A 20,723-nucleotide genomic window follows, 5' to 3' on the forward strand; every position below is an offset into this window, starting at 1 on the left:
TGAAGCAGCTGCTGTGTCTTTCTTGGCGAGGCAGCGCCGGAGGAGTGGAGCACTTGTGGTGTGCTACATCTGAAAGGTCTTAGCAGGTGGGAGGGTGGTCACCCGGCTGCAGGCAGCTCTAATATCTACTGATGTTAATCCAATTAGGCTTGATTTAACACTTTGCAGAGCGTGATTTATAGAGGCCTTTTATTGGTTTTCTGTAACATAATCAGTATGGAAACTTAATGCATTGTTTTGGAACGCACGTGTGACTGGAAGCCTGAAGGAAGGAGCCAGTTTGGGGCGCTCAGCGATTTGAAATGAAACACCCACTTATAACACCAGCAAGACTGTTAGCGCAGTTTCCCTCCTTATTGCTTTTTATATCAGCCTCTGATACTCCAGAAGCATTGCAACCTTGAAAATATAATTCAATCTTCAAAGTGCATGCGAAAAAAGAGCAATATTTATTGAGATTAGCGGGGACACTTTGTCTGGAGCCCCTCCTTCTGTGAGCCCTGTTGATTTGTTTGAAGCATTCACGATGCATTTGAAACCCATGTTTAGATGGCTAATGGAAGTTTATAGACTGTGATTTAATAGCAGATCAGACAGTAGCGATTAATCTCTGTTTCTTGCATGTGTACGTATCCATTACATTACTGACAGAGGTGCAAATCAAATCAAAGAGATTGTGGTAATTGGAGAAAAGTAGGTGTTTTGTGAACTTTAGTGCTCCTGCTTGTATTACTGCAACATGCCGTTCTCTTGTCTCTTCTGAATTGGGCATGAAGTTGGTAATTGTCCTTTCTTCCTCAGTCACCCAGCTCCAGATGACCCTGGCTTCTGTTCAGGAGTTGCTGATCCAGCAACAGAAGAAAATCCAGGATCTCACCCAGGAGCTGGCTGCCTCCCAGGTACAGTAACAGGGTACCATCTCCACAGTCTCCTGTCCCCCTGGGTGGGAGACTGGGCTGCTACTTGTCATGCATGATTGTAGCTCAGGTTTAGTGACCTGTGAGATGAATGTTTGGCCGGCACATTTAAGGTATGGAGAGGTATGTTTTCAGTTCTGTTCAGCTCATGTCCTGCCACATAGATCACCCTGATTCTAATTCAGCCCTCTTCTGTTGTCCATAGAACTTTCATAATCACACAAAAAAAATTGTTCTGTCCCTATTCAGATGAATCAGGTTGGACTACATAGACCACTCCCATGGGCACATAGTCACTAACATGGTGACAAATCACCCACGTAGGCATTATCTCTGTAGTTCACCCTTCCGTGTGCAGTCCTCCTCCTGAACAGGCGTCACTCACGCATGGCCTAGGGTGAAGACGACAGTACATGCAGGATTTTATTTACATGCAAAGCTGCTGGTGTAGGATTGAACATTTGCATTCAGATTGCAGTTTCCTCCTCAACCAAACTGTGCCTACTTTCCTGACTTTTTTAGACAGAATGTCTCCATGTAAGAAATTTGCAACTCTTTTCTTGTAAAAGTAAAATAATACAGAAGACTTGAGATGATCTGGAAATGTTTCTGTGGTTTGTATTTATGCAGTTTTTAGGGTCCTTCCTTATTTTAAAGCTCAAGGCTGTAACCTCTGTAGCCAGAAACTGTTTAGCCAGAAAGCCTATGAAGGTTTAGCCTCATGTCTGATGAATCTGAATCAGCCTGGTTTTATTATTGTCCCTCTGAGAAGGTGGTCCTTGTGAGGGGTTGTCCATTGCTATGGCTGACTAGAAAAAGAAGAAACTCAGCACACAGTGACACAACAAAATGAGTCCTCTGCATTTAACCAATCCACGGGGAGCAGTATGTGGGGACGTTATCTTGTCGGTGGTTCAGGATTTGAATCTGTGACTTTTGGCGCTAGGACATCACTGGTCCAGGTTTGATTCCATAATTCATTCCATTATGTGTGGTACTGGCTAAATAAGGTCTATGAAACTAGTAACAAGCTTCATGATGTGATGATACATGATCATCAGTGATGACGAATGCGGTATTCTTCTACACGTATGTGGTATATTTCTACAGGACGCATGTGGTATATTTCTACAGGACGGTGCTTCAGACATATAGATGTATGCTACAGTGAGATGCATAGTGAATCAACTCAGAAGCTTATTCAGTCTCTATATTCATTAAAAAAAAATTGTGACATGGATTGGACCCCATTTTAAAAAACACTTTAGGACTGCAGCAGGGCCTTTGTTTTACGTCCACAGCTTGTTAAGCACGTGGGTGTTTGAACACAGCATCTGGATCCTGCAGGAAAGCATATGCCAACGCATCTGTCCACAAGCACAAATGGGAGAGAAAAATATGAAACTCCTCCGTCTTGACTTCTTTAGACCTGCAGACTGACTGACTCACTCACCGAATGCCGTTTCAGGACGTATGATTAATGACGTTATAATCAAGTATTAGAATTGGAGTTGTTTTGAGCTGGTACAGTGTGAAAGGAGCAAATGATTCAAATCGTCATAGTCATCCAAGCAACAGCTGGTCATGTGACTGTGTTCCAGAGGTTTAGCATCATTTTTAATTATAAGTGAAATACTTTTTTTAATTGCAGTCTCCACATGCATTATGGCAACATGAAATTTTTTCCAGTGTTGAAATGCCACAGCAAATGATTATTTTTCAAGAACCAACTTCACTATATTTCTGAATATTGTTTTCTACCCTCCTCATGTTTAAATATGCTTTAATCCAATCCCATCCAAATGCTCAGGCCCTTTCAACTGTGATTGCCATTGAACCCATTTACAGTCAATAGAAAGATGCCGCTTTTTCTCTCAAGTAAATACATGGGATTAAAACATGGCCACCTCATTTGCCATGAGTGGCTTGCTGGATGGTTTTTTTATAAACCTTATATTTCACATCAAAACCTCCATTAAACAAATCATGACCCCTGTTTTATAGCAATAGAGCTGATCTTAAATTTTCTGAGACGCCAAGCCCTGTTGTCTCAAGCCATATGGGAAATTGGAAAACTGTATTCAGGTCCAGGGCGCGTGATGAAAAACACATGTTGAGGCGCGGAGCTACTTCATTTCATCTGGCGGTTTGTGCTGCCGCGGCCCTGGCTTCTCCACACTGCGCCGCGAAGGAGCGCCAATCCTGGCAATTAAAGTTCATAACACGGAAATGTGCATTTAACCCAAAACACATGGCAACTCCTGTTTCCTCAGCTGCTAAGTAAACACTTCTTATACTTTGAAACCACTGAATTACAGTTTGTTCTCTGGGCGCGCTGCACCATGTTGCTTCTAGTGGGATTCCGTGACGTATTTTTCCAGCCGTTTGCTGTGAATGAATTTATTTTGAGATGTTGTACAAATTCATTCTTTTCCCTAACATATCTCGACTGGCTGCGTCTAATTGCTGCGCTGTTTAAATTCACTGATCGTTTTCTCTATTAGTGGCTGCGCATGAAAGATTAGGAAATGTTCAATTTGTAGCAGGAGGGCCCTGCCACTGGGATGTTGAATAAATAGACTGAAATAAATTGTTCTAGAGTTTTTACTCCAAACCTTCCCGTGGGATTTATTTTGAAGTCGATTTCACCATAAATATACATGGTGTACAGGGCGGGAGCTATCAATGTGCAGAACTGTGAATTCGTTTGCATTCTGACATTTTTACTCTCTTAAGATATTATCTGATGCTGATGGTCTACAGTCTGAGTAATGCATTCCATGTCTGACTGTCGTCTCTGTTCCACTCTCCCACCTTCCTCTGAGGGAAGTTAATCAAATGGTCCTTTTCAGTTTTCATTTTATTTAGTTCGGATATTGGGATTACACTAACTACATAATTTTTGTAGACTATTACATTGTTGCATGCAAATTGTATATATTGTGCAAATAAAATGCATAATATATAATTTGAATAAAACTTATACAAATGGACAGACCTAACCAAAACTGCAACGATAACAAATCAAAACTTTGCAAATCTACCTTTGCATCCTCTCCTTGTCCCCTTGCCCATTATTCTAATGGTTTTTGTGATTTTATGTTCATCTCTGGCCTCTGAGGCAATACTTGTTTCTTTTTTCCTCTTCATCATTATGCTACAGCTGAGGGCAGCGTGGGTTTAGCAGGACTGTAATGAAAGGGGAGCGGTAATAAGAGGGTCTTCAGACCAGCATAATGTGTACAGGTTGGATCAGATGCTCCAAAAACATAGGACCTTATCAGCAATTCCCACATCTAAAATCCCCTAGCCCCACCTTCAACACTGTAAATGGGTCTGGTCTCTTTCAGATGTGATTCAATTAATTTCGCTTTTAGATTTAATTACATGCAAAAGACTCCCAAGTTATCCCCCCCATTTCTAGATAGGGGGTCTCAGCCTCCTAACTAGTTGCCTCTAGTGAGTTGGAGATTCTTAATTACACTCTCCCCCCCCCCCCCCCCCCCCCCCCCCCCCCCCCCTCTTCTCCCCCCTCTGGATCTTTTGCGTGGAGAGTCCAGGGGATTAGTGTTGGGCAGGACAAGGTTTGTTTGTGTGGATGGTTCAAAGCTCCAGGTACCCCTGTGAGTTGGTGAGGGTTTACAGGAATCGCTCTCTCCCCTCAGAAAGAACTCTGGAGCCTCTCCTAATCCCTCACAACATTTATTTGAATGTTATGCTTGTTCAGGGTTTGGTATTAAATTAGAGTTTGTTTTCAATACACACGTGGTACTTGAGAAACTCATCCGTAACGAACAGACAAGGCCGTGTGCAAAATACAAAACCACACCAGTCTTCCAGGTCACCCTCCCCTCTGATAGGAAATGACTTCACCAGCCTTAAAAAAAAATGAAAAGAAAAAGGATGGATTTTTAAAGTCATTTGCTATTCAAATGTTTGGGGGCCACTTCAATTGACCATCACTCCCTGTGGCAATTCATCCCATGCCAGCCCATGGGTGATAAGGCTTCCTTTTAATAAAACCCCCGACTTGTGGCGGCCCGATGAATGCTGCCATTGTTACGAGGGAGACCTCTTATCAAGAGCCCCGTCCTGCTCAAATCAGCAGTCGGAAATATGGAAAAATATGTAAAAATAGCATGATAAATTCCCTCTGCGTGAATACGCTTTATTGAGAAAGTAAAGTTTGTGTTTCCTCTCGCCTTTCCCACTGTGACTAAGAGATGATTAGAGAGGGTCTGAATGATGAGTGTGTAAGATTTTTTTTTTTTTTTTTTTTTTTGCTCTAAAGTAGAATTGATAGAAGATCAGACACTTCAAGTTTATACAGAACCCGCAGGACACCTGACTGACTGAGCCTGGAGATCAGCTGACCTCCACTACAGAAGTCATGTGGGTTAATGCGCTTATTTCTCTCTCTCCTCCACAGGCCTCCTCCACCGCCAATCGCATGCTGGAGTCCCAGAGCATCGGCGAGCTGAAGGCTGAGATTACCTCGCTGAAGGCTCTCCTCCTCAGCAGGTACATCTCCCGCAGCTCTCCCTGGCATATCACGTGGGGGGTGGTGGCCCCAGTTAGATTATGTGTAACATTATTTTTAGTATACAATACTTGTACATGATTATCTTTATCAAATCGACCCTAGTGTTTATTCGATATTCAGACATCCAGTACCTGCAAAATCGGGTGACGTACCAGATTCAGGTTAGTTTTTTTGGTCCCATGCTGTGTATTTTTCTCAGCACCTATTTGCAAGCGTCATGGCTACTCCAGCAGATAACAACGTTTAAACGTTTGGATGTGTAGCTGTCATCTTCACCCCTTCAGCAGGGCATGTTGCTGGAACCGGCTCATTACTGGTTAATGGGGCCTGATACATCACCAACAGGTTTCCCCACCCCCTCTTCATTAATATTCATTTGATTATGAAGGTCTCATGCAAATGAAGACCTAAGTAATCTCTTAGACATCTGAATAAAAAACATATTCTTATTTTCCATTTTTGATAGTAATTGGCTTTGGTTAAAGACTGAAATGCCAGGAAAAAAAGACCATCTGTCACCAGCTTGTTACGACGTGCCGCCACAGTAACCATTTGATCTCTTCTTAGAAGTAACTTTAAATTTTTTGAAGACTTTAGTTTAGCTATTTAAATGTACAATCACATCCCTGCCAGGTGTGCTGGACATCTGCTTCAGTGCGGTGTTCTGCCGGCATAATTGCCGGCAATATGGACTAGATTTAATAACATTTTCAGATTAGAACAAAGTTTCATGCAGGGCAGGATGTGTGTGGCGCCCATAATGTTCACTCTTCAGGGGACCTGGTCAGTCTTTACTTTTCCTGACTAAATCCTGTTCTGCTTCTTCTTGACTCCTCCTCATCCTCTCCCTACAGGAGGCAATTTCCAGCGTCACCATCCGTTCCCAAAATCCCCTCCTGGCAAATCCCATTAAAGCCTAACTCCCTGTCCAATCCGCCTTCTGCCAACCACACCAACAGCAGCAGTGACATATCCCCCGTCAGCAATGAGTCGGTCTCGTCCTCACCGGTCAAAGAGGGTCTCAGCACCCAGACCACCCCGTCTGGGGCGCACTGCCTCAATGGGGAGCCCGGCCTGGGCTCCATGCTGCCGCTGGACCTGAAGGACCAAGTGCGCATGGAGGTGCAAGGAGAAGAGGAGAAGAAAGAGGAGGAAGAGGAGGAGGAAGAAGAAGATGAAGAGGATTATGATGAGGTGGCGCATGTGGACGAGGACAACTGCGTGCAGACAGAAGATAGGAGGGGTGGAGACGGACAGTTCCACGAGCAGGTGGACAAGCTGCGCCGTCCTGAGGGAGCCAGCAATGAGAGCGAGGTGGACTGAGGAGGGGCCCGCCCACCAATCCGCTCCTCCCACCAACCTACATGTACCCTGCATCCACCCATTCTTCCTCTATCCATGTCCACCCAACCACCTGCTCACATCCCTCAGTCCCTTCCTTCTTCCACCCTGTACACCGTCCACCTATTCCTCCTCCTCCTCTGTCCTTTCACATCCCTACACCCTTCCCTACACCCCTACTTCCACCCTTCCCTACACTACTATCTCCTCCCTTTCTTAGTCCTGTCCCATGTTTGCCTGTTTTTTTTTTTTTGTTTGCCTCACATGTGCTTTTGATTGAATTTATAGTTCTGTAGACCAGCATCTACTGTTGAAGTCAGAACAGAGTTTTTTTTTTTCTTCTTCCTTTTCATCACTGAATGGCTGGCTGAGCATCTCTCAGTGTGGATGAGAGGTGGGGGTTTAATAATTAGACCAGTACTGCGTTTGAGACACAACTCGTCAGCTGACCGGTTCTGTAGGTTCTAATACTGTATCCACTACATGTAAATAGATCAAAACATGATCATGTTAATTCAGTTACTTCAGAAAACTGGGGGGCTTGTGCTGATTGACCTGTCTGTCTGTCCTGAAACTCGTACCTTAAAATGGAGCATAAAAGATGTTTATTTGTCTCTGCCCAGCAGCTTGGGGGAACAGAGTCTCTCCCTTCACATGCCAGCAGTCCTCAGCAGGGCAACTGATTTGGTTTATGAAGTACGTTAATAATCAAATGATCAACAAATAACAGATGTATAACTTCATACGCCTTGAAATGTCAAGGAGGCTCAAATGGAAAATCTAATACTGAAAGGCTGTTTTATTACATTATATTACCTGACAAACCCTCCAGCCCAAATTATACAGGCCTCCCGCCATGAGTAATCTTAACATGAAACAATTAAAGTGTGTGAGGCGCGAAGCAGAGATCTCCCCCTGACCGGTTGCTGCTACAGGAGGAGTTTGGCCCTGTCCACGTTTTCACGTTCAGCCGACGCTGAACGTGTCATCTTACTTTGTGCCGCTATACAGAGAAAGTTGCTTTCATTTTCTAATGGATTAATATTGATCTGAAATAGTAAAATATTATGAAGTAACCTAGATAAATCATTTCAATTCAGGAGTGTAAAGATGCAGCCATCAATCTGGCCTCTGAGAGGACCGCGTGTGTGTGTGTGGGGGGGAAGAGGAATGTACTTGAGGTGTGAGTAAAACTGTGTGTTTCACACCTGGGGACACACACACATTGTTAACTGTGTGTGTAGCTGGTGTGTGTGTGTACATGTCTAGGGTTAAGGAGATCCCTCTCTAATGTTTTAATTAGCTTTACTGTAAGGACACGGTTGGTAACAGCAGCAGTCAACACGTCAGCAGTGGCCGGACATCCAAGAAGAATGTAAATAATTGTAATAAATCTGGTTTAACACTGATGTCATCGTTGATGTATTTTTGTGAAAATGTTTGATTTTCTTTATTCAGATTGTGTGTGTGTGTGTGTGTGTGTGTGTGTGTGTGTGTGTGAGAGAGAGAGAGAGAGAGAGAGAGAGAGAGAGATGTTTACACTGCACTCACAATATACTGACATTGAAACATCCCATTTCTCTGTGCATTAGTATTCATGAATGTTTAATGTTTGAATATTTAGATGGAGTGTGGATGGCGGAGAAAAACAATAATACGAAATAATATGTCATTCAGAAACACTGCAGCAGAATCCAGAAGCTGTAAAATCAGAACAGAGTTGTGTGTGTGGGTGTGTGTGTAGGTGCCCCCATAACAAGGATGTTACACATCCACTTTAAAAATGTAACTTTACATCAGCAGCCCTGTTCTGTTAAGAGGCTTTTGATCGATGGACCTTGATCCTGAAATGGTGTTCTTAAAGAAAGAAAAAAGCAGCTCTGTTCACCTATAGTAAGCAGCTGGAATATTCCAGTGCATTATCAAGTTTATGAATTCAAATGATCTGTCCATATGATCAATAGTGTTGCACATATTGATGTGGTGTATAAACTTCTGGAGGGTTCGATACCACATCCCTTTGTAATCCATTAACCCCTCCCTGGAGTTCAGGCCAACCTGAGATTTATAGGTCCAGCTGTAATGAATGCACTTGTACATCATTTAGAGTCTTGAGGGACCTTGTTGCCCAGAAAGCCTCATCTTTCCTAATCTCCAATTCTTATCTCAATCTTAAGGGGCTGGCCTTGATTGGCTGCTGAAGGAGGTTGTGGACCCAGCCAGAGTTTTTTTTTTATTTTTTATTTTATTTTTTTTTATTATTATTATTACTCTGGAGAGCACTACATGGTTCACCTGAACTGAGCTGGTGGTCTGCTCCCATTAGAGGTGGTGTTATATATGCAGCAGTCTAGCAATGCAGTTTGGTCAATTTTAATCAGTTTTCAACTTTTTCTGGGTTTTTCATATAATCAGCGAAGCTTTCGAAGCTGTAGTGAACACAGCATCCGTGTGGAGTGAACAGCTTCACGTTTATTGGCTGAATTCCTGTTCACAAAAATAACACCGGAATAAAAGTAGGTCCCACACCTCCTCCACTCCATGACCAAGAACCTGAGGGGGTCACACCCTTCCATGCTTTCTTCTAACCAGGTGCTCCTTCCAGGCCAGTCCTGGCTTTGCATAGTGAAAGGTCAATGGAGATATGTGTGGTGGAACCCGCTTCCTTGTTCCCTTTAGATAAGATGTTCAGGATGAAATGCAGTGGTGTCTCCTGCCCTTTCAGACCATTACGATTAAAAAAAGAACCTGATGCAGCAATTGCTTCCAACTCACAGTAGGGAAATCCAGTTTTGTATAAATATGCATACAAGATGTGCACCACAACCATTTTCACAATCTGGGTGAGAAGGATGATGTGCGTGTTCTGCAATGTTCCAGCTGCCTGTAGGCCACCTGGCCTGGTCTCCTGTTCTTCCATGTGGTACAGCAGGAGCACAGCTAAACTGGCCTGGAGCTGCTCCTGAGGTTGGAGAATTGGTGAAAAAAATATGATGCTGGGGGTGAAATAAAGTGGAGAAGCCAAAAGAAAGAAAACCAATAGAACGCAGGGAAAGAGCTTAATAAATCTGAGAGCCCTGTGAGGGGTAATACCGCAGACAATATTTATGAATTGGTCCATAATGAGGCATCAGCATGGTGGCGGATATGAGAAGATGGGGGAGAGAAATGCCCTTGTCCTGCTATTGTGAGCAGAATGGATTTTCCAGGCAGCGTGTTGAGTGGCCAGGACTGCAGGCGCTTTGGGGGGTGACAGGTGCACCGCTTGCCACCACCACCTTAAATGAGACGAATGGCAGGACCAGCAGCACCTGAACAGGCCCAGGGGCCAATAGAGGAAGGGGGAGGAGCTTTATAACAAGGCGGCCCAGGATTGGCTGGAAAATTTGAACGCGTCTGTTAAGCACTTTTTCACCAGAGAAGGGAAGTAATGAAGTACAAATACTTTAAACGACTTCTTGAATGATCGTTTACTTTTACTACATAAATGGACATTCTACTTCTGACATTTTGAAAACAGGCTTTTTATTCTAGGTTCAATTTAGGTGAATGGTGAATCTATTATTATGCTGTTTTTTTATAGTTAACCCTTCCAGAAAAAAGTAGTGGAGACACATATTGGATAGAAAGACATAGAGAAAAAAAAGAGAATTTCATCTTTGGCACAGGAAACATGCAACTGCCTTAGTGTGATGTTTGTAGAACTAGAAGCATCACTGTGTGAGTATTTTCAGAGCCTATACCTTTTTTTTTTGTTTGTTTTTGAACACCAGTGGCTGTACTTGGGTGAAGAAAGTGTGTCACTTCTGACAGGAAGTCCTTGGAGTGAGGGACCAACATGCCACTACATTCTAAATTCTATTTCTTGAGAAAGACCCCCCCCCCCCCCCCCCCCCCACACACACACACACACACACACCTTGTCACAATTAGAGAACATGGGTGGACGCGGGAGCCAACTACCTCGTTATTACAGCACCAGTATAATTACAGGCCGCTCCTTTCTGTCCCGTTTTCTGTATTCTGCAGTTCGGAGCTTAATGATGGTGAAACAGTTTTCTGCTTGTTGTATTTTTCTCTTTTCCTTTGTAACCATGCATCATCTCACCTGTTTATATGGAGGGAGAAGAAACACTGAAAATGTGGATATTGCTGCTGAAATGAACGATTTCTTATCAGCTTCGTGTCTCTGGTACAATCTGCAGGGTAGCTGTGGGTGCAAGGACAGCTTGTCCCCTACATATGCATATATACCATTAACACTATTCCTAATAACCTGGTCCAGGAAAGTTCTGAACTAACAGCTAGGGGCTGTTGAAGGGTCCATGACTGTCAGGGTGGGTGCTCACCCGATCCCATCTCATTGGACAAACTGCGCTATTGGTATGTGTGTAAATGCACTTGGCATCTATCAGTCCACTATAAAAGATTTCCAAACAGTTTTACAAATTCCCACTCTGCTCTCTTAACCTTCCTGCTGGAGACAGATTCCTCCTGTAACAGAAAACCTCCCATCAGTGTTGCACCTTTTCTATTATTAACCCACCCACGATCTTCCCAAACATGCCGGCTTCCGCCTTGCAAATGTCACATAGCTGATTCGCTTTTAAATGGACAAAGGGGTGGAGAGCAGGGCATTGCTTTGACAACCATAATGTGAAACATTAGCGCAAGCGTCACCTTTTGAAGGGCCTATGGTCCCTCTGTACCATTCGCTTGTTCCAGTCTCCAGCAGAGGAACCAGACTTTCAGGGTTTCATCTTCTGACTGAAGGCCACCACTTCACCTTCTTTATTTTTAAACATAATTGAACATAATGTCTTCTGTCCCCTTAGCCATGAACGTTTTACTCACTGTGCGAGGACTCCATGAAGCCCAGTTCAGCTCCTCCCAAAGTCAGCACCATTCCCACCAGTCTGTGGTGCAATGATGCCAATTTAAGCCTGGTACCAGAGTAATGTGCCCTGCTTTAGCACTTTATACCCCTGGGCATGGAAGCTGAATTGCTCTGGCCCTTGGTGGCCCCGAGTGCCACATTTGTGGCTCCCTACTCGCTCTTCTTGCTGCTGTTTATGGAGCGCTGCAGCCCCCACCCCTCTGCTACAGAGATGGCAGCTTGAGCTGTAATGGCTCCCTGGGTCGTGGCCAGCGCAGATGAACATTTTCCTGCACTCCGTGTTCACGGTTGGACGTCCTGTCTGGCGCTGGAGATCAGTCATGAAACAAATAGAAAGTCTCCCCATAAACAGTTATAGACCGGATTGAAACCACACCCTGGTTCTTACAGAGATGTTTGTCACCACGCAGCTCTTTGTTATTCCATAATTTGTTGTCCATCATGTCCCAAGATTCAGAAAATCATCCTGGTGATGGAGGTGGGGCTGCAGAACACAGCATTGTGTTCAGCACGTAGCGAGGTACATTTATCACTATAATATACAATTAACAGCCACAATATATTTAATTATACAATCAATCAAGTTTTTAAATATTTACTATCCATAACTATCCATGCCCCCAATAACTGACTTCCATGGCGGTCTTTTTTTAAAATAACAGCAGCATTGTCACCAGCTTCATTAATAAAACATGTTCAGCACGTAAAGTGAGTAGAATACGACCATATATAAACCCCGCCCCAGTTCTCCCCTGCAAATGTATTCAAAATTCATCTCTTATGGGTTCTAAAGGGGAGGCACAACTAGAACAGGAGGCTCAGGAGGCGTTCTGGAGTGGATGATAGTTTTAGAGTACAGAATCTCTATACGTTGTTAGAAAATGGGGTGAAATGATGCCGATGATGTGGAATCAGTGAAGAGCTGCTTGAGCTGCTCCCTGTGTGTGGAGGCAATGTGACTCTGCCTCCAATAAAGCCTTGTTAATGTAAAATTGGCTGAATGGGAGTCCAATTCGCTTCAGTTCCTTTGGGCTCCTTCAAGTTAATTTTTCATTCAGACAACAGCTGCAACTAAAAGCCCCCCAGCTCTCTTGGGCGACGCCTTTTTTAAAACTGAGACCATGGCTCCCATCCACCAGGTTCTATAGCAGAACCGCGGATAGTTGACAAAAAAATGGGGAAATTATGTCATGTGAATGGATTACATTTTTTTTTTATTTCAGTGTCTGTATATTTTGGGGGGGCTTATGCAGTTAAATAACTGAAGCTAAACTGGTGGTAGCTTAGTGGGTTAGACACTCAGCAACAAACGTTAACAGCACAAAGTCCCAGGTTCAAACCCCATTGTCTCCAGGAGGACTGTCCCTGTAACTACTCATTGTAATTACTGATTGCTTTGGATGAGGTTGTCTGCTAAATGCCAAAAATGTAAAATGTAATGGAAATGAAAGCAACTAAAAATAAAACCATATTGCAAAACGAATCCAAACTTGAAATGAGAGTAAAATACAATAAAATTAGCGATGCCCCCACATGCCCCACTGTGAACTTCATCTGTTTGTGTCCTAATCTGCTATGTAGCTGCCATGTGTCTACAGCCACTCACAAATATGCACACCCCCTCCAACACACACACACACACACACACACACACACACACACAAAACCTGTTCCTGGCACATCAGCGTAGCATGTCACAGTGGTCCGGATCCGGCCTGCTCCAACCAGCAAGATATGCCTGTTTCCAAACACACAGTCATTTAAACAACACACACACACACTTATCAGGACAGGCCTTTCTCAACATGGATCTTACTGAGGAAACAGAACACAAACATTCCCAGTTCTTCACGGGTGATTATTCCCTATCCTCATGTGAAAACAAAAATCCCACCTTACCTTTATGATCATTAGTGTGTTTGTGTGTGTGTGTGTTTACACTCGGTGACCCTGACATGTCAGACACTGTAGGATGGCACAGGAAAGTTATTTCATTATTTCTTAAATTTTATTTCATTTAAAATTTTCAAAGAAGAAACATAATCCACTTTCTTCTGTTGGTTAATGAATGGAGCGCACTGATTGGTGGCCTCGGCAGCAGCCGAGCTCCTTTCCGTCTGGTTTTTGTGTAATATAATTTTCATGTTTATTTATGTATTTATTTTTTGGGTGGGGAGGTGGGGGCTGAGATTATATACAGGATGCCAGCTGGCAGACAGATGGTGATGCCTTTACCCATTTTTATTTAAAGAAACATCAGAAGGAAGAGGAGGAGGAGGAAGAGACGCCAGCAGCTGTAGGCTGAGGGACGGCGAACCGGGCATTGTGCGGCGGGCGGAGCCCAGAAAACATAAAATAACCATCCGTCTCCAGACACCCAGACAGGGCTCCAGACAGAGAGGCTTTTCTCATCACAGCGCAATACTGACATAACATTTCATTCTCATTCACTCCATTCAGATCTGTCGACCTTTCACCCCTGAATCCTCAGGTAGTGAGAAAGTGAACGGAGGTCAAATCTCTCCTGGAACTCGCGTGGTGTCCCCAGGTGGCTCCGTCAAACAGCAGTTAGCACATGCATGCAGTTTAGAATAATTAGATGTTCTTTATTTTTTCTGACTTTTTACAAATCCTGCTATTTTACACACATAAAATGGATTCAAGTGCACAATGGATCTCCCAGCCAGAACAACAGAAAAAAAGCCGTATCAACATTTTATATGAAGAGAAAAGAAAAAAACCCACTCTGCCTTGCACTTGGGGACAGAGGCAAAATAACGCCTGTGGGAACGGCATGCCTACAGCAAAAGAAATTAAATTAAAACACACACAAACAAAGTCAAATAAAGCTGAATAAAAGATGGTTTTTAAATTAATAAGAAACATTCAATAATAAATCACATCTGTGGTTTTGTGTGACGCTGAAACAAAATCAGTACAGTACAAGCAAACTTCCTATGGCGCCTCATTGCTGTTTTCCCAGGGACCTGCAAGTTCAGTAATAATAATAATAATAATAATAATAAAATGTTGACACACAAGCAAACTATACCGGTGTTATTTCAGTTTTTTAATGTTTTATTATTTCCCCTTTTTATTTTATTTTAAAGGAAGTTTTTCATCAAAGAGCATTTTGTTCATATAGTTTTTTTTACAGAAGAAAATACTATACAACCTTTCCCCCTCTTGAAACAATAATTGAAGATAACCATCTAGACATTTAATTCCATATATAATAATCATTATTTTCAAAGCCATGTTTAACAAATGAGTGATTTTGTTGCCACCATAGGAGTTCAGCATGGCAGAACCTTTTTTGTTGTAATCTGGGCCGGTCAGAGCGCTGTCATCATCCGTCCTCAGTCACAGCCCTCCTTAGTGTTCCTCATCGTGGCGCACCACTCAATCCCGCACCCTCCAATCGTTTTAAATAGAACACCCAACGTGAGTTTGTTCTCACACTAAACATCTATTATTTGTGCATAAAAGCAAAGTGAACTCAAACAACATCTTAAAAGGTAAATGCAATATTTCTTTCATGAAGTACAAATGAAACTAAAAAGTGCAAAAACACCCTAATTTGTATTTAATTGCAAAGTCACATAAATATTAAATAAAACCATTATAATTGGAGCTCAACCACAGCCATGGTAAAGAGAAAACAAAAAACGGCATAAACATGTTGCTTCTGTCTGTACATTTCAACGACGCTGCCCGTCCTAAACATCGCCCCACCCCCCGCCCACCACTGTCCATGATGTCACCTCATGCTCCTCACTTACCTTGTCTGTATATTTGTTTTCATGCTACACAATATTTCATTTTTTTAGGAAAAACAAATTCCTTCTCTCCTCTCTACATTCAGACACATTAGTCTGGGGTGTGATGAGTAGCTGAGAGTCTACACACACACACACCATTTCTACAAATCTCCGCCCGACCGCCACATCACATGTGCAACTGGAGGACTGCAAAAAGTAAAGTAAAAGTAATGCAATGGTTAGAAGTAACAAATGATTTTAAAAAGAGGCTTCTGCTATCCTCGCCTATAAAAGTACAGTAGCAGTATGCAATGCCGACAGGTGGAAAAGAAGACAGAAATGAACGAGAAAGAAAAGCTTTGCGTGTTTTGGTATGACTAGTAAAGTGTAAAACCTGACCGTGGTTTTCGGGGGTCTGCATGGCAGAGACTGCAGAAGAGTAAACAGGGCAGTGGACTGACCACTACAACAGGAGAACCAGCAAAACTCATGAAGGAACGGAGATGTACAGGCCAAAAGCTTCCATGCAGGCCCCTGCTCTTCAATGATAAATAATAATCATAAAACGATAAGAACAGTATCAGTGATTGGAACACATTCTCTTGAATTCATTTCTGTCTCTGTACAGTAGTCTTTCCCTTTCCCTGCTCAGAGGGTCCTGCAGTCCTTGTGACCACTGCACACGTTTATTCATCAATGTCCACACACACCTACTGTATATAGAGATATATAGAGATTTGTTTGCTTCCTTATTTTTCCACACACAAAAAAGTAACAATCAAAATAAATTAGTCAACATGCACGCACACAAAAAAAGACTGATGCGTAGGAAAATGTGTCCATTTCCATCCATGTGTAAAAGAGGGCCTCTTCTGTTCATTTTTAATGCATAATTAAATTCATTATCTTGGTCACCTTGTAAACATTGTAATAAATCTTTTTGGGCCTTCCATTCCTTGTTGTTTTCAGGACGTCTGTAATGTTTCTAATCGGGATGAATGAGGCCGCTTCATGACGTTTGTTCATCGATTCTCTGTCTGGGGTCCTCATGGGTCAGCCACCTCCTTTTCCATTTGGGAAGTGTGGATCTTGGAAGCATCAAAATTCGCACTGTTGTCCTTTACACCATCAGGTTCTGGCATAGAATCTTCATACGAGTCTGTGTTCAGGTCATCTTCAGGCTCCTCGTCCTCATCCTCATCATCCTCTTCCTCCGCCATGGGCTCGTCTTCAGGCGACAAGTCGTCCTCTGCTTCTCCAGAGGTGCCGGTGGTATCGTCCTGAGGCGCGGTCAGGCCCAGGCCGGTGGAGTGGGAGGTCAAGGCACGGGCCACCTCATGGTGGCTCATCTTCTTGCTGAGGTCCAGGGAGTCGTTGAGACCCAGGCCGATGGCGTTCTTGAGGAAGAACAGGGAGCTGTTGGTGTCGGTGCCGAGGTTGAGGGAACCGTCCAGGCTGACGCCGGAGCCAGGGTGCTCGTAGTCGGCCGTGGGCCCGGAGGGTGGGAGGTAGACGGGGGTGTTATGCAGGTGGCCACCAGGGGAGACGGAGGACAGGCTGACGGTCATCTGTGGGGGCGGGGCCAGTCCGGCCCTGGCCTGGTGGCCGCCCTCCTGGTTGGGTGAGATGGAGGGCAGCTCGCCGCGCTCTTGTTTCTCGTGCTTCCGCTTGTGGGAGTCCATCTGGGACATGCCCACCACGGTGTGCTTGCACTCGGGATAGGTGCAGTGGAAGTGGGAGCATTTCAGCTTGTACTTGCAGTCGGTCACCTCGCAGTCGGCGCTGGAGCTGAACTGGCAGAAGCCGGCGGCGCTGATCACGTCCTGCTTGCCGTGGTGCTTGCGGTGCGCCGTCACCTTGGTGCTGTCGGTGCAGCGGAAGTCGCAGCGCAGGCAGTGGAAGTGCGTGCTGTTACCCGAGAACTGGCAGTCGGGGAAGTTGCAGCTGAGCGATGACTTGAAGCGCTTGAAGTCGTCCAGCACCAGGTTGTCGACGCGGTCGTGGTGCTGCGCGTGCTTGTACATGTGCGTCCGGCCGCAGAACTTGTAGCCGCAGTTCTCGCGTGTGCAGTGGTAGTGGGTGACCTTGAGCGAGAACTGGCAGCCGGAGTCCTTGCAGTCCTCGTACAGGTCGTAGCGGCGGAAGCCCTCCAGCATCATCCCCTCGTCCAGCATCTTGCGAGAGGACGCCGTCTTGCGCCGCTTGCCAAAGGGCGACATGTCCTCGATGATCCAGAAGCGCTTCTTGGCACCACTCTGGGTGGGGATGGAGATGGTGTTCCCTGATTGTGGTGAAAGAGGGGATACATCGTGACCCAGCAGATAATGATCACCATTTCCCCACCCGACCTCTGGCTCTACAGCCCGTGTCTTATACCCCTTGTATTAAGATCTTGATATTTTAATGGCTGTGCAGTTTACAAACAGAGGTGGGGAGTCACCCCGACACCCTCAGCTCACGCTTTATGTGGAGGTCACTCTTCTCCAGGGAATTGGAGGTCAGTGCTAACGACGCTTGCTGTCCCTGCTGACAGAAACTCAGGACCCCGGCGTAAAACTTTCGCGTGATTAAAAAAAAACGAGCTAATGGAGGCCAGGGACCCGGTAGCAGGTATTGAATATACTGCGGTAACACCACCCTGCCTCCATTACTGACTGCCCCTATGGCCATTTGCTTAATGAAAGCCAGGGTGTCACCTCACCCGCGGAGCTCGGGGACGTTTCTACTGCTGTGTCTGAGTGCTGGTGTGAAGTTGATTCTGCTGTTTGGTGGGATGGATGAGTACCTGCAGCATCCTGCACTATAGGGACGTCATTTTTAACCGGAGACGGAGTGGCAATGACGGGGCTGAAAGCCGGTGTGTTGGTTGGCATGACAACACTCCGTGTCGCTCCAAGAGAGGCGCTGAGCAGAGAGTACGACAAACAGGATGGAGACAGCAGGTATGGGAGAGAGGGGAGAGGTGGCCGGAGCAGAGCCGGAGGGAAAGAGGAGAGGGGCTGAGGTGGGAGTGCGGGTTGAGTGGGAGGAGGAGGCGGAGGAGGCGGTGGAGGTAGAGGAGGAGCAGGTGGAGCAGGTGGAGTAGGTGGTGGTGCAGTTTGGGGGACAGGAGAGTCAGCTGGGGCAATGGAAGCAGGCGTACCGGCCTGGCAGCCTGGTCCTACCGAGACAGGTTGTCCAGGAGGTAGAGAGACAGAAGGACAGACAGACAAAGAGGAGTCACACACACACACACACACACACAGACCACACACACAGGGTGGGTAAAGAGAAGGAGAAGATCAAATAATGAAATAAAGCAGCCAAAGCATCATGGTGAGAATGGAAACATCTGGAAACAAATGGTGGAAATGTGCAGTAGGAGTCGGAGGCCAGGTCCGCCGGAGAAATGTCTCTCGGCGGCCGTGTTTACACACGCAGCCGGAGCACCGAGTCTCACTTCTGAAGTTGCCAAGGGGATGACATTAATGTACGAGTGGGGGTGGAGAGAACTATATAATAAATTTACTGCTCCATAATTTGATAAATGCCATTACCGTAGAAAACATTTGGCGGCTCTGATGTTTCATGGACAAGTGGTTACTTTTATGAGACTCTCAACTACGGGCGAATGAGTGCAAGTTTAAAAAAAAAAAAAAGCCTCCAGCATTCCATGAGGAATGTATGAATCCTGCAGGAAGTCCGAGCTCCCATTCTGACAGTCCGTGTCTGTGTGGCGCTCACCTGCTGGAGAGCTCTCGTTGCCCACCGGGGTGCTGGTGCAGCTGCGGTCAGGATTGGACGATTCAGAGGAGAGACCCAGGGGGCTGCCCCCGCCCATGTAGTCCATGTAGTCATCGGCCTCGTCCATCATGCTGGAGAATCCCGGGGTCAGGGCCGAGTGGCTGCCCACCGCCCCGGCGGCCATGCTGGCCAGATGCTGCAAGTCTTCTGATCTCTGGCCATGGGCCATCAGCTGTAGGAGAACAGCACACACTTCCTTCTTAATGTACATGTCTACTATAGTTTATATGGTATACAGAATTTTCTAGAAGAATATCCTTGCTTAAGCCCTAATCGTATGGGAGGTCAGTCACTCCTCAGCTCAACACGAGCTGTTTCACATCCTCTGGGTTTTAACATCAATCACATTCAGTGGCCTAGCGGGTAAGGAAGTAGACCCGTAACTGAGCAAGGTACCGTCCCCTCACACTGCTCCCTGGGCCCCTGGCATGGCTGCCCACTGCTCACTAAGGGTGATGGTTAAAAGCAGAGGACACGTTTCGTTGTGTTACCGTATGCACCGGCTAACACTGCCATATGCATTGTTCTCCACCTCTTATCTGGCTGCAGCACAAATTAGCTGATGTATTTACCTGGGATGGGACCCGGTCAAAATTCTTCCCCAGCATCCTCCTCATGTGCTTGCGTGCATGTGAGGTCATCTGATGCTTGAGCAGGAAGGAGAACTGGCAGCCCTCACGGATGCAGTGGAAGTGGCTGTTCACCTGGTTATACTTACAGCCTGGGGGTTGGAGACGCAGAGAGCAGATTCAGAATTAACCAGCATGCCTGGAAATATGGATGAGGCCGGTGTCACACTGAGCAAGTCAACTCTTTTGAAGATTAGACCTGTGGTGCTCTTTTATTACAATGACATCTTTTATTCAATTTGGAATTTACATAAATAAATTCTCGCGTTCCGTTTGGCAATAACGCGCACCCCACCAAACCAGAGTAAACATACAATTATTTCTATATTAAATTCATTTTTCAAAACCCATCTATTGTTGTCTGTTCCTGTGCAACTCGTGCGTTTTGTCTCTGAATGTGCAGACGTGTTGATTTTAATTGCTATATGTTTTCAAATTAAATGACAGCTTTTGTAAAGGCTAATCAAATATGGTAGTAAGCTGGTAGTAATTTTATTATGAATAATGCACACAAAATAATTGAAGGAGCAACATGCCGGGCAGGTGCTGGCTTGTCAGTTACCATGGCAGCCAAGCACACACCGCAAGTCTTGTTGTCATCAAATTGCCTTTGTACACAATGGGCCGTGCACTTGACAGTGTGCAAACTTGAGTAAATAGGAATAACTGGCAAAAAATCAGCTGCCCTTTTGTGAGATCGAGGGAAAACATCGGCCCCCTTTATGTTTGATTTTGCTGCCATGGATACCAGTTTCCAAGTCCAGCTGAACCATCAATTTTTTATGACTGAAGCGCTTTGCTTTTGTAATACACCCCCCCCCCCCCACACACACACACACACACACACACTTT

At 45.0% G+C, this 20,723-nt stretch overlaps 2 protein-coding genes across 9 annotated transcripts in view; one reads left to right on the plus strand and one right to left on the minus strand.

Annotated features, from left to right (window-relative positions):
- The window catches only part of pex14 (peroxisomal biogenesis factor 14), a 57,247-nt gene extending 49,037 nt beyond the window's left edge, over positions 1–8,210 (plus strand). For both annotated transcript variants that reach the window (XM_028994380.1, XM_028994381.1), the window contains 3 exons: positions 802–899; positions 5,347–5,438; positions 6,315–8,210. In XM_028994380.1, coding sequence (XP_028850213.1) covers positions 802–899; positions 5,347–5,438; positions 6,315–6,783 — 659 coding nt within the window. In that variant the 3' untranslated portion in view covers positions 6,784–8,210. The remainder of the gene's footprint in view (positions 1–801; positions 900–5,346; positions 5,439–6,314) is intronic.
- Positions 8,211–14,283: 6,073 nt separating this feature from the next.
- The window catches only part of casz1 (castor zinc finger 1), a 57,103-nt gene continuing 50,663 nt past the window's right edge, over positions 14,284–20,723 (minus strand). For 3 of the 7 annotated variants that reach the window (XM_028994523.1, XM_028994521.1, XM_028994524.1), the window contains 4 exons: positions 19,815–19,963; positions 19,183–19,414; positions 18,245–18,619; positions 16,506–17,740 (listed from right to left, as the gene is read on the minus strand). In XM_028994523.1, the coding sequence (XP_028850356.1) occupies positions 16,506–17,740; positions 18,245–18,619; positions 19,183–19,414; positions 19,815–19,963 (1,991 nt within the window). Of the gene's footprint in view, positions 17,741–18,244; positions 18,620–19,182; positions 19,415–19,814; positions 19,964–20,723 lie in introns of all 7 variants that reach the window. The other 4 variants (XM_028994526.1, XM_028994525.1, XM_028994522.1 and 1 more) reach the window with 3 other exon arrangements.

The sequence above is a fragment of the Denticeps clupeoides genome, chromosome 10, assembly GCF_900700375.1.
Source record: "Denticeps clupeoides chromosome 10, fDenClu1.1, whole genome shotgun sequence".
Taxonomy (NCBI): Eukaryota; Metazoa; Chordata; class Actinopteri; order Clupeiformes; family Denticipitidae; genus Denticeps; species Denticeps clupeoides.